At 37.7% G+C, this 13,458-nt stretch overlaps 1 protein-coding gene across 1 annotated transcript in view; it reads right to left on the reverse strand.

Moving 5' to 3' along the window:
• LOC126266642 (nuclear pore complex protein Nup155) overlaps window positions 1-13,458 on the reverse strand; it is a 223,436-nt gene that overhangs the window by 161,710 nt on the left and 48,268 nt on the right. The window contains exons 9-10 of the mRNA XM_049971033.1: window positions 3,899-4,020; window positions 1,691-1,915 (exon numbers count right to left, since the gene is read on the reverse strand). Of these exons, the coding sequence (XP_049826990.1) occupies window positions 1,691-1,915; window positions 3,899-4,020 (347 nt within the window). The remainder of the gene's footprint in view (window positions 1-1,690; window positions 1,916-3,898; window positions 4,021-13,458) is intronic.

Raw genomic sequence — 13,458 nt, forward strand, 5'->3', positions numbered from 1 at the left:
TCGCCATCAAGGACAGCTTACTGGTTTCTATTAAGAAGTCTTCGAGCCACTCGTATCTGCAACCCTACCAGTATCAGTTACAAGCAAGCTGTTACGCTAAAAACATGCGTATTTGCTTTGCAGTGTAACACCATTGCTCCTGATACGTCACATAATGCACCGTTTGTTTTTTCCCTTTTCAGTTTTAGTACCATCCATTCCTACTAAGTTTTTATAAATTTGCATCAAAATATATTTCGCTACAGAAAGTTTTATGAATTAATTGTTATGTAGTCTTTGACCTCATACTACTACTACTACTACTACTACTACTACTACTACTCGGTCACTTGTTTTCTGTTTTAAAGTTGATACATGTCAATGTGTTCTATATTATGTAGGTATTTGGAACCATATTACCCTAAACTATATAGCATTATGAATAGACCGAAACAGTAATGACAGCTGTAAGGAAAACTGTTTATACCGTGGAAATGACAACCGTTTTGCACCTACCTTACTCATCAGATCTGACCCCCTTTCTCAATGACTTTTTCATGCTCCTAGAAGCGTTTTCAAAAGATACTGGGGCTGATACACAAATTACTGAAGGCATCATATGGCATAATTCAGACTTCAACTAATTTCATCAGTGGATGAATCGCTGATGTGTGTGTATTAAGTCTGACGAACACACTTATGAAGATGATACAATTAAATATTTAAGTAAGACACAAAGTGCGTTACTGCAATATTGTCATTACTTCTACGATCATCTTGTGACTGTTGAATATATGAGTCGTACAGAACATCAGTATGGTATTTCAATCCCAGTAGTCATTCATTTGAAGCATTTTTACAGATTTTTATTCTCTGAATTTAAGTCGCCCTTGTTATACACATTTTAGCTTTGTGCAAAAGTTTATTTAAAACTGCTCTTTGTTGGTGATGGTAGATCTGCGTGCTGCAGCGTTAAGTTGGTGTGTGTAAACTTTTTTTCTAAGCTCTTCAGCAATTTCTCAGTCATACTAATAGTTTCAAACCTATCAACCAATAAACAATGTTAAGACAGTGTATACTGGAAGCCAATAAGAACTTCAGTTACTTATTTCAACGTCTGTGTTCTAATTCTGGATCTTTTGTTTTACAGACTGTCTTTTCTTTAAGAGCTATCAGGATATATTATTACAGTGTTATGCTTGAATCTTTATTTAAATAACTGATTTCGACAATATGTAGGCCCATTTTACGTTATCTGCATTCATGAAAGTGGTAAAATTACAAAAATATATGGTTTCAGTAAGATTCAAGCACAGCCTTACAATTTTTTTCCCCCCCTTCGTTTACTATGTGAAAATTTTGACCACCTCTTACACCTACATTGATACTCCACAAGCCACTGTACAGTGCGGGACTACACAAAATGCTGTGTCTTTTCTGTTTGCTGACTTCATCTTATTGCTCATACTGGAGGAAAGATTGTAGTCCTGAGCATCTGTCATTGCAGTATGTATAATATAATTTAAGCCCGTAACACACAGACAATAATGACTGTAGCTACCTCACAAGGAAGTTGGGACTGTGAGGAGACTACAGATTATGCCACAAAGCAGCAGGATTTAATTTTTGCTCATCAGTCCTTATCTGCAACAAAGTATAAGAAAATCAGTTTTAAACGACATAACATGCCATCATACTGATCATCACTTACCTGAGGTGTCAGTATGACATACTTCTTAGGTGCTTCCATGTGCTGTCGCACCACCAAGGGTGGATCCATGAAGGACCCCAGATCTGGCTGTTGCTGCTGTAACTGCCCATCAGAATTTGCTGAGTCATATTCGGCACCAGGAGTGATAGCAGGCTGCTGATAAAATGATGGTGGTAGATCCAAATAGCGATGACTTGGACGCACCTCTGCCAATGCCCAGGCAACCTTTAAAAAATAACTTTATGTAAATTAATAGACACATAAAATTATTTTAAAATAGCCTTGGAACAAAAAGCTGTGTTGCTATATAATATTACATATTCACATGAATGAAAGCATTAACTGTAATAACACAGAAAAGCTTACTTGCACGCTGACAAATACTATATTGTCAGTAGTACTAAAAATTTCATCTCAAGGTAAGTATTGGCCAACCATTCTGTAATTTAACAATTTTCTTAACTTAAATTTTCATTGCTATGCTAATTAATTATTGTAGATTGTAACTATGTCCATGCAATGAAGCACAGTAACTTCTGTATTATAAAGTTTAAAATAGTGTTGCCTTAGTGTGGCGTTAAAGCTAGCACTGAAGACTCATCAAGTATAGTCAATAACTAAAAACCAAAGCTAAGAAGAGAGGGCTTAATACAAGTAATTTCTTTTTCCTTTTAGTCATTTTGAGAGTTTGCTGATATTTGAGACAGTCTGCAACTCTGTCAGAATTATTCAATTAGCCAGCATTTTGAACACACTGTCAGCTCATCATAATACTAATGTTCTACCACTAGTGTTTAATTATTAACTAATTCAAACATCCAACATTCATTTCTTTTCAGTCAAGGCGAAAGCTTTGGTTTTTAGTTATTGACTATACTTGATGAGTCTTCAGTGCTAGCTTTAACGCCACACTAAGGCAACACTATTTTACACTTTATAATACAGAAGTTACTGTGCTTCATTGCATGGACATAGTTACAATTTACAATAATTAATTAGCATAGCAACATTGTCAACAGATGAAGGTGAATATAGCAATAGCTGGGAGCCTAAAAAAATATGCATTTTTCCTCTGATGCAGCATATTGGTAGTGAACATGGATGGAATATGGGCCGTGAAGTGTCTCACCTTGCAATGAATGGGTTATTATAACGCAGCTACAAAAAATACTGTAGATCTTTAACATTTACAAACCTTCAATGTTACATAAATAACATACAGAAAACTGATGCTACCTTTCTTATGGTAGGTCATCCAGTAGCCTCCTAGTTACTTGGCATTTCAGCAGGGGGGCCCTCGAAAAGAAGATTTCATCGTATGATTGTCTCAACTTAATAAGGATGTAACATTCGTTGTGTTAGGTAGTATCTTTCACCACCTCTTCCTTAATCTGCCCATGGCCATGATGACAAATTTGCCTTTAACTTGGATGTACCACTTCATTATCCAAACTGCCAGCTCATGGTTTTCATGATTGGAAGTTTGGCGACATGTAATTTATGAAATGTGTGTGATTCACATTACCATAAAAAAATTAGTAAAATGATACCATTTGATTTACCTCAGATGAACATGTGTAGCTTTTTTGAGTCAAATGTAATATTGTATTGCAGAAAGTAGAATATCAGACGTTATCTGATTATGCCACTTTTAAGGCAAAAGATCGCTGTGAGACACCTATTCTTTCTTCTCAAATGATCTTATTTCCAGAGAAAAATAATGTAAGTCAGATATGCCAAGTGCAAGAGGGAAAGCCATGTGGCCCAATTGCTTTCACCAAATTTTATTTTGTTTTATTATTACTTATTTATTTATTTATTTATTTTTGAATTTTAGACACCCAAATCACTTTAAAACTGTTCACATTACAAGGTATCAGGCATTCAATTAAAATTTAAGTGATAAATGCTAAATTTGAACAGAGTTTTCCATAGAGCACAGATTACAAGACAAAGAATTTCACTAAGCACTGGTGTATAGAAAGTATTTCAGATCAAACCCTTTAGTGCTGAAGGAAATTAATCTGTTTTATAGGTATTACACAACATTCTGACACTGCTGGTCATTGGACTCACAGCTCTAACTTCTGAGCTATCCTCCTAAACTCAAAATAAATGTCAACAGCAATTAAAAAAGTTAAAAAAGATAGTTTTGAAATAATCAATTTGAATAAGACGTCATGAATAGATAGTTAAGGAAATACAAACCCCGTCCAAAGGAATAACAGTCTGTGTCTCTGCTAGGTACTGATGGAAAGGGAAAGCATCACTGCTTAGGCACCATAAGACATCACGATCACCACCAGGACAAGAAACCAGTATGAGTGTACCTGCAATTAACCAAAACAGAGTGGCTTTTTTCTTTTGAGCATACAGGAGTTACTGTATGGCTACACAAGAAGGCTATTGTACTAACATGTGAAAAAGTTGTAAGATGCCAGCATTCAACAGAATGTTTTGGCTGAATAACATATTTACATGGGATGGATAAAAATCTTGTGATCTCTCAGGGTTTCTCAGCATGATTTATTAATGATGTACTTTTTGGTGTTCAGCCGAGTTTTTGTTTCCACTGTACGCACAACATTTTGGCAACCAACCCAGCCATCATCTTCAGGTTCTGAAAGTTCTGCTGCTATGTGTACTCGCTGCCTGGACTCCAAGCACACTACACTCTATTGTTGGCCATGTGTTGCTGTTTATAGACGATTGTGACTAACACATGAGACCTACTACACCCTTTTATGCTCTTGTTTTTCAGAGCCTGCACTGATACTCCATGAAGAGAAAATTTTCTTATTGTTTCCCAGCTCTGGTGGATGCGATGACCAGCTAGATTTTAATAAACTGAGTGCAGGACCACAAGTCGTTTAAATTTAAACCTCTGTTTCTGTTTATTAGGTTATCCAGCATCTTTATTTCACAGGCTCCTTAATTACGCCATCCCAGAAACGATATTTGCAACACAATACTGAGGTCTCCTCATACTTCATACTGTGGTTATAACTAAGGCAATGTTTAACAACAGCTGATTTGCTTGTTTGTTTTAGCTAGGCATGTCGCTGACGTTCCTGGAATCTATCGTGCCACTTAACTAACCTTAGCTTAACAACATAACACTTACCTCCGATTGCACCTGATGAGCAGTTTTAAGACATCAGCAAACAATGACGGGATCGTCTAGCAGAAGCTAACGAAAAAGACTATAGCTAGAATTCTGAGATGGTAAGAACTCAGCTAGGAACTTGCAAAAGGTACTTCGAGATACGAACAACGCTCAATATAACAATTTTTTATACAACAATAACTTTTCTGGGTTCTCTTCATCAACTCAGAACTAATTTAAGAACTTAAACAACTAATCAATATAATCACAAATGTAACACATTCAGCTGACCTACTAATAAGACCAAATTAATTACATAATTTTCTTAAGGTAAAAATGTTTAATGCCTAGACCGCAATTTTCCTATTACAATTACAGCTCAATAACCAGTTTCAGTTTCTATCTGCAGTCGTCTTCAGATTGCTCAAAATATGAAAAGGCAGCGAATAAGCATTGGAAAGTATCATTAGCTGTAGTCATGCAACATGCATTTTTACATACGAAAACAATAACAGTACATAGTTGAAAATGTCACCGTGAGCAAGCCAGGTTGCAGACGGAAATTTGGGAGCTTGATGGTCATGTATGAAATTGTCTAGTTCCATTAGTAGAAGTTGGGTCAAAGCTCATTACTTGTAATAGTGCAACAAGTATTATCGTGAGAGCAGTATATGCAACAGTTCCAGAAACTGTCAGCTGTTCCATAGCTCGGCTTACACATGAATGATCCAGTGTGGCATATCTTTATAAAATATGTACAAATTGAAGGATAATATGTGAACAATGCACGCCATCAGTCTAACAAGACACGTCAAAACTTCAATTTGCAGATATTTTACAAAGATGACTATGTTATACACCACACAGAATCATTCTTGTGTAAGCTGGGCTATGGAACAGCTGACAATTTTTGGAACCATTGCATATACTGCCCTCACTATAACACCTGTTATACTATTGCAAGTAATGAGCTTTTGATCAGATTTTTACTCATGCAACTGGACAATTTCCTATTACTATAGGAGTCTACTAATCTTTCTGGTATTTGGCCAGCATAAGGTACGTAAGTGATTCTTGGCTTAACAACGAAGGAGCATCAAGGAGCATAGCGGAAACTGGGAGTCACACTCATGATCAACTACAACCAGCACAGTGAGACCAACACTAGTTCACAATTTTGTTGGAATCCAGGCAGCGAGTACACGAAACAGCGAAACTTGCAGCACCCAAAAACGGCAGTTAGTTCAACACCAGAATTTTGGTGCATAAAATAGAAACAGCAACTCAGCTGAACACTTGAAAGCAAACCACTGATAAAAAGCTAGTTCCAAGTGAAATATAAAAAAGCTATGACACACATATTGAAGTACAGAATATGTACAAATCTAGTTGTGAATGAAACCTGTACCAAATAATAAAAGAAAATAAGATAAAAAATAAATTTTAGTGGAAGTGAACCATGAAGTGTGTACAGAGCTCATCACAATTCAAAGTTTTAATCCACAAATGAAGTGAATAAGAGGTCTACAGTGACGTCTGCTATCACAGTGTTGCAGCTGGCTTCCACAATATTTCTTTTGCTATTACCGTACATTCCTATAACGTAATCAATGATATAATATTGGCTCTTGGTAAAATGTACAAAGCATTATGATTCTTTTTCCTTCTCTCCATAGTCTGATACATACAGTATTTATTCAGTATTGCTATCAAATAAAATGTGCATTTCTTTTTTTCTTTTGTTTCAGAAGAGCCAGCTCAGGAAACTGGTTAACTATGACATGTAATGGCATAAATAAAAATAAAAGCAACTTTAAAGAATGTACAAGAGGTTTCCGATTTTTCAGTTCGTCACACACAAATCGGTCTGACAATTATGTACATGATTTGCACCTAATCACTGATGCAAGTTTTACCAAAACTATTGTTATTGTCATTTACTTTTAACACTTTACTGACAAACAACACTCAGTATTGTGCCTGTCTCAGATATGCACAATAAATATTTTATGAGCAGGTTACAACAAGGTGGGAATAGTTATGAACCTTATGACATAGGTCAATTCTTCCCATTTATTATGTTTTTCTACTCCCAAAAATTACCCTTTTCCATCTAATTTTCAATACATTTATCTGCCGGCATGCAGCGAATACTTAAGTTATTTGAGAAGGGTGACCTACAGTATTTGGAAGCCAAGCACTCTGACATTTCTGTTCATCTGCAGCCCCATTTTCCATCACAGATTTCGTCAAAACCACTGTTAGATTCTGGGCTTTGATCACATGTTTTTGTTACCTTAATGACAAAGTGTTGCTTGCTAAACTTACTAATTAATAATTTCAAGCAATTTACTATGATTTGCAACATTGGGCTCATACATCTAAACAAGGGGATTCACACTGCTAAAGAAAACGGTGTCCCTGTATTTTTCTAAATTTCTGACTTGCAACATTTTCTACAAATTAAATTCAAATTAGTTCTTTTAGTTCACCAGAAATAGTAAAACCCAATCTAGCCGAATTTTCAACGCATAATATAATTTTCAAAATAACAGTTTGTTGTTCTGCCTGCATGTATGTAGCCAGAGGCCAGCCAAAATTGCCAGTCCAATGTTTGAAAGAAAACACATAATATCTACATCATAAAAGCTTTCATTGTTGATTCACATCACTATAATATTTTCTGCAGGTGAGAATACGTGCTCTGGTCAGTATCAAACAAAGGAATTTTAATGTTTAATTACTTTCAAGTGATATCTGTAATCTCAATTAACTGTCTGTTGTAACTGAACTGTGATGTGCACAAGAAGTGCTGTGAACCATCATTGTCATTGAAAACAAAGATTGTTGGACTCAGTAATTCAAGCAAATGAATCATCAGAGTGTAATTACCTTTAACTGCAAGTGTGCTATGTGAGAACTGCGGCATTCTTGTGTAAACGTGAACACTCTCTTGTCCCACTATTGAACATTCAACTTCTTCATTGGACACTCAGTACTCAGAATTGTGGGTTATGGTCTGGAAAGTGGCACTAACTGTTGTTCACAGCGAAAAAACTGGTCACCATAATCAATAACTGAACTTTGAAGGGATTAAAATGTGTGTGTTAATGTTACCAAAAATATGGTGTTTTGCACCTCTATGAGCAAACACTATGCTGCACTCATTTTTTGGTTTTGAGGTGATAAGATTGGTGCTGCCAAGGACGAGACTACAAATTTCGGGTCAGTACCATCACAACCTGCTACCTACGCACACTATCTAATGCCTTTTGATATGGAAAGCAAGTTTCACCCCTGCAAGTTATTTTATTTTTCCTGTGATATCACTAAACCAAGTACAAATGAAACAGGCTACTTCTGCCAACTGCTTCAGATTCATAAATCCTGCACCTTTATCAATAAAATAATCAAAAACTTACAAAATTTTGGTACCTCACATTTAAATAGCAAATCCAATTAGGTAACCTGATGAACTTTCTTTTGAGACCGTCAATTAATAAAGTTTTTAGCTTTATTTTTTAAGTGTGTGGTCATGCTCACTTCAAGTTCTTTTTCTTTTTTTGTAGCTCAGATAACACAGTAAAGCACTGAACTCTTAACTAAATTTCTGGTAATAGATCTCCATAAATAAATATTACACATTCATCACGTTATTATCTCATTCTTTCTACTGTCTGGGAATACTGCTTCTCTCTACGAGATTTTTATGGTTTTAATCTAATATGCATTATGAATAAAGCAAGTACAAAAACATTCAGGAAAGGTTCGTTGTTTGGGAGTTAATGGTATGCACAGCGAGGTCATCAGCTCCTTGGTCAAAAGACAGTTTGTCCGGAGTTAGTGGCATCACTAAAAATCTGGGAATATGTAGGACTTGTAAAAACTGATTCACTGAAGTTAAGACTCCTGCCAGAGCTGGGAAAAAATTTACTGAGGGTTAACAGTACACTTGCACAAACCATGAATTGCACAACAGAAATGAGACCATCCGTGTGTATTGCAACAGCCTCAGACAGTTAACACCTCGCCACACTACAAAGCACAGGTTGCTGAACTCGCCACAGATGATGTTGCATTATGGACCCAGGCTACTGGTCACCTATCTTGCCATCACGGCTCACTGGGAAAGCACAGCCACTCACATCCATCAGCAAGAGTCTGCTACTATCACCGATATGGATCCACAGCATGAAAGTGCAGTGCATTTTATGGGCAGGGGAACTCAGCAGAAGTCAGTGATGATAGCCACTGGCTCCCCAGACTGGAGCCATCGAATGTTTGTAACTTAACATGGCACTAAGTTCTAATCCTACCACAATACTACCGTACTTGGCCTCAGGTGGCCGTTATTGGGTATGTACGGTGACTTTACTTGTCAACAAGTGCAGTGGTGGTGACTAAGGTAAACTCACTGTGGATAATTTCAAACAGTTGTGCATATACTATCAAGTAGTTAAGCATGTCCTCGCGAAATGTTACGATAAAAACTCATGATAAGCTGACCAAAGCCCCCTCGCTCCCAGGTGCAATAACCCAGTAGTTGACTAATACAGTTCTTGGCAGACATAGTGATGACTCCCACCCTTTCATTGGCAGTGGTTCTATAAGTGCAACATATGACTGTCACATTAGTGTTGAAAAGGCCTATGGCACAAATTTGAATGTAAATGTCTCATAGTGGACATGACACACCCCACATCCACAGCGAAGTTTTATTATTTTATCGACTCCAGCTTGAACTACTTCACTGATGCGTATTTCACACTGCTACAAACCTATCAAGCCAATGATAAATGTGATTTATGGAAGCCCCAGTAGTAGTAGTAGTAGTAGTAGTAGTAGTGAGAGAGAGAGAGAGAGAGAGAGAGAGAGAGAGAGAGAGAGAGAGAGAGAGAGTAGCTTTGAGGCAGTCAATGCAGTCTTACACATATTAAAAGAAATGAAAATGGGTAAAATGACAAACTGTTGCTACACAGTGAAGAGGAAATCTATAACAACACTTATTCACTCACTCACACCTCATCGTGTTAACCCACAAAATCACTATCTCACAGGCCTTAATACAATGGAGAAGGGTGAAAGGTGCTATACATGGGAATAAAACAGACGTAAAATCACAGAAGAGCTAAAAGAATACTGTCGTCGTCTTCGTCTTCGTCTTCTTCTTCTTCTTCTTCTTCTTCAGTCCTGAGACTGGTTTGATGCAGCTCTCAATGCTACTCTATCCTATGCAAGCTTCTTCATCTCCCAGTACCTACTGCAACCTACATCCTTCTGAATCTGTTTAGTGTATTCATCTCCCTCTACAATTTTTACCCTCCGCGCTGCCCTCCAATGCTAAATTTGTGATCCCTTGATGCCTCAACACATGTCCTACCAACCGATCCCTTCTTCTGGTCAAGTTGTGCCACAAACTTCTCTTCTCCCCAATCCCATTCAATACTTCCTCATTAGTTATGTGATCTACCCATCTGATCTTCAGCATTCTTCTGCAGCACCACATTTTGAATGCTTCTATTCTCTTCTTGTCCAAACTATTTATCGTCCATGTTTCACTTCCATACGTGGGTACACTCCATACAAATACTTTCAGAAATGAATTCCTGACACTTAAATCTATACTTGATGTTAACAAATTTTTCTTCTTCAGGAACACTTTCCTTGCCATTGCCAGTCTACAATTTTATATCCTCTCTACTTCGACCATCATCAGTTATTTTGCTCCCCAAATAGCAAAACTCCTTTACTACTTTAAGTGTCTCATTTTCTAATCTAATTCCCTCAGCATCATCCGACTACATTCCATTATCCTCATTTTGCTTTTGTTGATGTTTATCTTATATCCTCCTTTCAAGACACTGTCCATTCCATTCAACTGCTCTTCCAAGTCCGTTGCTGTCTCTGACAATTACAATGTCATCGGCGAACCTCAAAGTTTTTATTTCTTCTCCATGGATTTTAATACCTACTCCGAATTTTTCTTTTGTTTCCTTTACTGCTTGCTCAATATACAGATATAGCCTTTTGCTCCCTGTATTTTACCTGTGCCACCTTTGGAATCTGAGAGAGAGTATTCCTGTCAACATTGTCAAAAGCTTTCTCTATGTCTACAAATGCTAGAAATGTAGGTTTGCCTTTCCTTAATCTTTCTTCTAAGATAAGTCGTAAGGTCAGTATTGCCTCATGTGTTCCAACATTTCTACGGAATCCAAACTGATCTTCACCGAGGTCGGCTTCTACCAGTTTTTCCATTCCTCTGTAAAGAATTTGTGTTAGTATTTTGCAGCTGTGACTTATTAAACTGATAGATAGGTAATTTCCACATCTGTCAACACCTGCTTTCTTAGGGATTGGAATTTTTATATTCTTCTTAAAGTCTGAGGGTACTTCGCCTGTCTCATACAACTTGCTCACCAGATGGTAGAATTTTGTCAGGACTGGCTCTCCCAAGGCCGTCAGTAGTTCTAATGGAATGTTGTCTAACCCAGGGCCTTGTTTCGACTCAGGTCTTTCGATGCTCTGTCGAACTCTTTGTGCAGTATCGTATCTCCCATTTCATCTTCATCTATATTCTCTTACATTTCTATAATATTGTCCCCAAGTACACCGCCCTTGTATAGACCCTCTATATACTCCTTCCACCTTTCTGCTTTCCCTTCTTTGCTTAGAACTGGGTTTCCATCTGAGCCTCTTGATATTCATACAAGTGGTTCTCTTCTCTGCAAACGCCTCTTTAATTTTCCTGTAGGCAGCATCTATCTTACCCCTAGTGAGATAAGCCTCTACATCCTTACATTTGTCCTCTAACCACCCCTGCTTAGCCATTTTGCACTTCCTGTCGATCTCATTTTTGAGACGTTTGTATTCCTTTTTGCCTGCTTCATTTACTGCATTATTATATTTTCTCCTTTCATCAATTAAATTCAATATTTCTTCTGTTGTCCAAGGATTTCTACTTGCCCTCATCTTTTTACCTACTTGATCCTCTGCTGCCTTCATTACTTTATCCCTCAAAGCTACCCATTCTTCTTCTACAGTATTTCTTTCCCCCATTCCTGTCAATTGCTCCCTTATGCTCTCCCTGAAACTCTGCACACCCTCTGGTTCTTTTAGTTTATCCATGTCCCATCTTAAATTTCCACCTTTTTGCAGTTTCTTCAGTTGTAATCTACAGTTCATAACCAATAGATTGTGGTCAGAGTCCACATCTGCCCTTGGAAATGTCTTACAATTTAAAACCTAGTTCCTAAGGCTCTGTCTTACCATTACATAATGGTATCTGATACCTTCTATTATCTCCAGGATTCTTCCATGTATACAACCTTCTTTTATGGTTCTTGAACCAAGTGTTAGCTATGATTACGTTATGCTCTGTTCAAAATTCTACCAGACGGCTTCATCTTTCATTTCTTACCCCCAATCCATATTCACCTACTATGTTTCCATGTCTCCCTTTTCCTACTCCAGAATTCTAGTCACCCATGACTATTAAATTTTCGTCTCCCTTCACTACCTGAATAATTTCTTTTATCTCACCATACATTTCATGAATTTCTTCATCATTTGCAGAGCTAGATGGCATATAAACTTTTACTACTGTAGTAGGCATGGGCTTCGCGTCTATCTTTGCCACAATAATGCGTTCACTATGCTGTTTGTAGTAGCTTTCCAGCACTCCTATTTTTTTATTCATTATTAAACCTACTTCTGCATTACCCCTATTTGATTTTGTATTTATAACCCTGTATTCACCTGACCAAAAGTCTTGTTCCTCCTGCCACTGAACTTCACTAATTCCCACTATAACTTTAACCTATCCATTTTTCTTTTTAAATTTTCTAACCTACCTGCCTGGTTAAGGGATCTGACATTCCACGCATACAGCTAAAAGAAAGGCATAAGGAAATGTGACTGGCTGACCACTTACAAAAAACATGGGTGCGGCTTTCACCCTCTTAACACACTAAGATCATCTCCCAAAAATTTGCAGAAACAAGTGAGACAATAACAAAACCTTAAAACTAATCACATTTGTTTCAATGTCACTTAAAATAGAGAGCAGGTATGCCAGCAAATCTGCCACTGCCACCTGGTCTAAAACTACAACATAACCTAGTAAAATGTGGTGCACAGTGAACTGTATGCCAGGAGCACCACACATTGGAAGGCTGTTGCACTGGAACAAGAAGCCAGGTGTTGTAGGGCTGCAGGGTATGCTGGGACAAGTAAGAGCTGCCTCGTCCAGTCGACATCGCCGGAAGAAGGTATGCTATGGCCACATTGTGGTGTTTACTAGATGGAGCTTACTGCCTGTCACTTCCAACCACTCATTCTCCCACTGACACAAGACACTGTACCTCAACAGCGAGGCTATAGCATGCAGGGGGATGGTGATCTTAAATAAGCGAGGATCATGGCTGGCCCCAATGGCTGTAGATCTGCCCTTTTATTCCCCGCAATACCCATGTGCCCTGGTAGCCAGCACAAAGACATCTTTCCCAACCATTGCAATCGGAGGACGGCATCCTGGATATTCTGGACTACTTTATCTGCTGTGTACAAACATCGTAAGGAGTGAAGGGCACTCAGGGAATCTGAACAGACCAGATAATTACCCCTTGAAGAATGTCTCATATGCTCCAGTGCCCATAAGATAGCA

This window comes from Schistocerca gregaria, chromosome 4 (genome assembly GCF_023897955.1).
Source record: "Schistocerca gregaria isolate iqSchGreg1 chromosome 4, iqSchGreg1.2, whole genome shotgun sequence".
In the NCBI taxonomy this organism is placed as follows: Eukaryota; Metazoa; Arthropoda; class Insecta; order Orthoptera; family Acrididae; genus Schistocerca; species Schistocerca gregaria.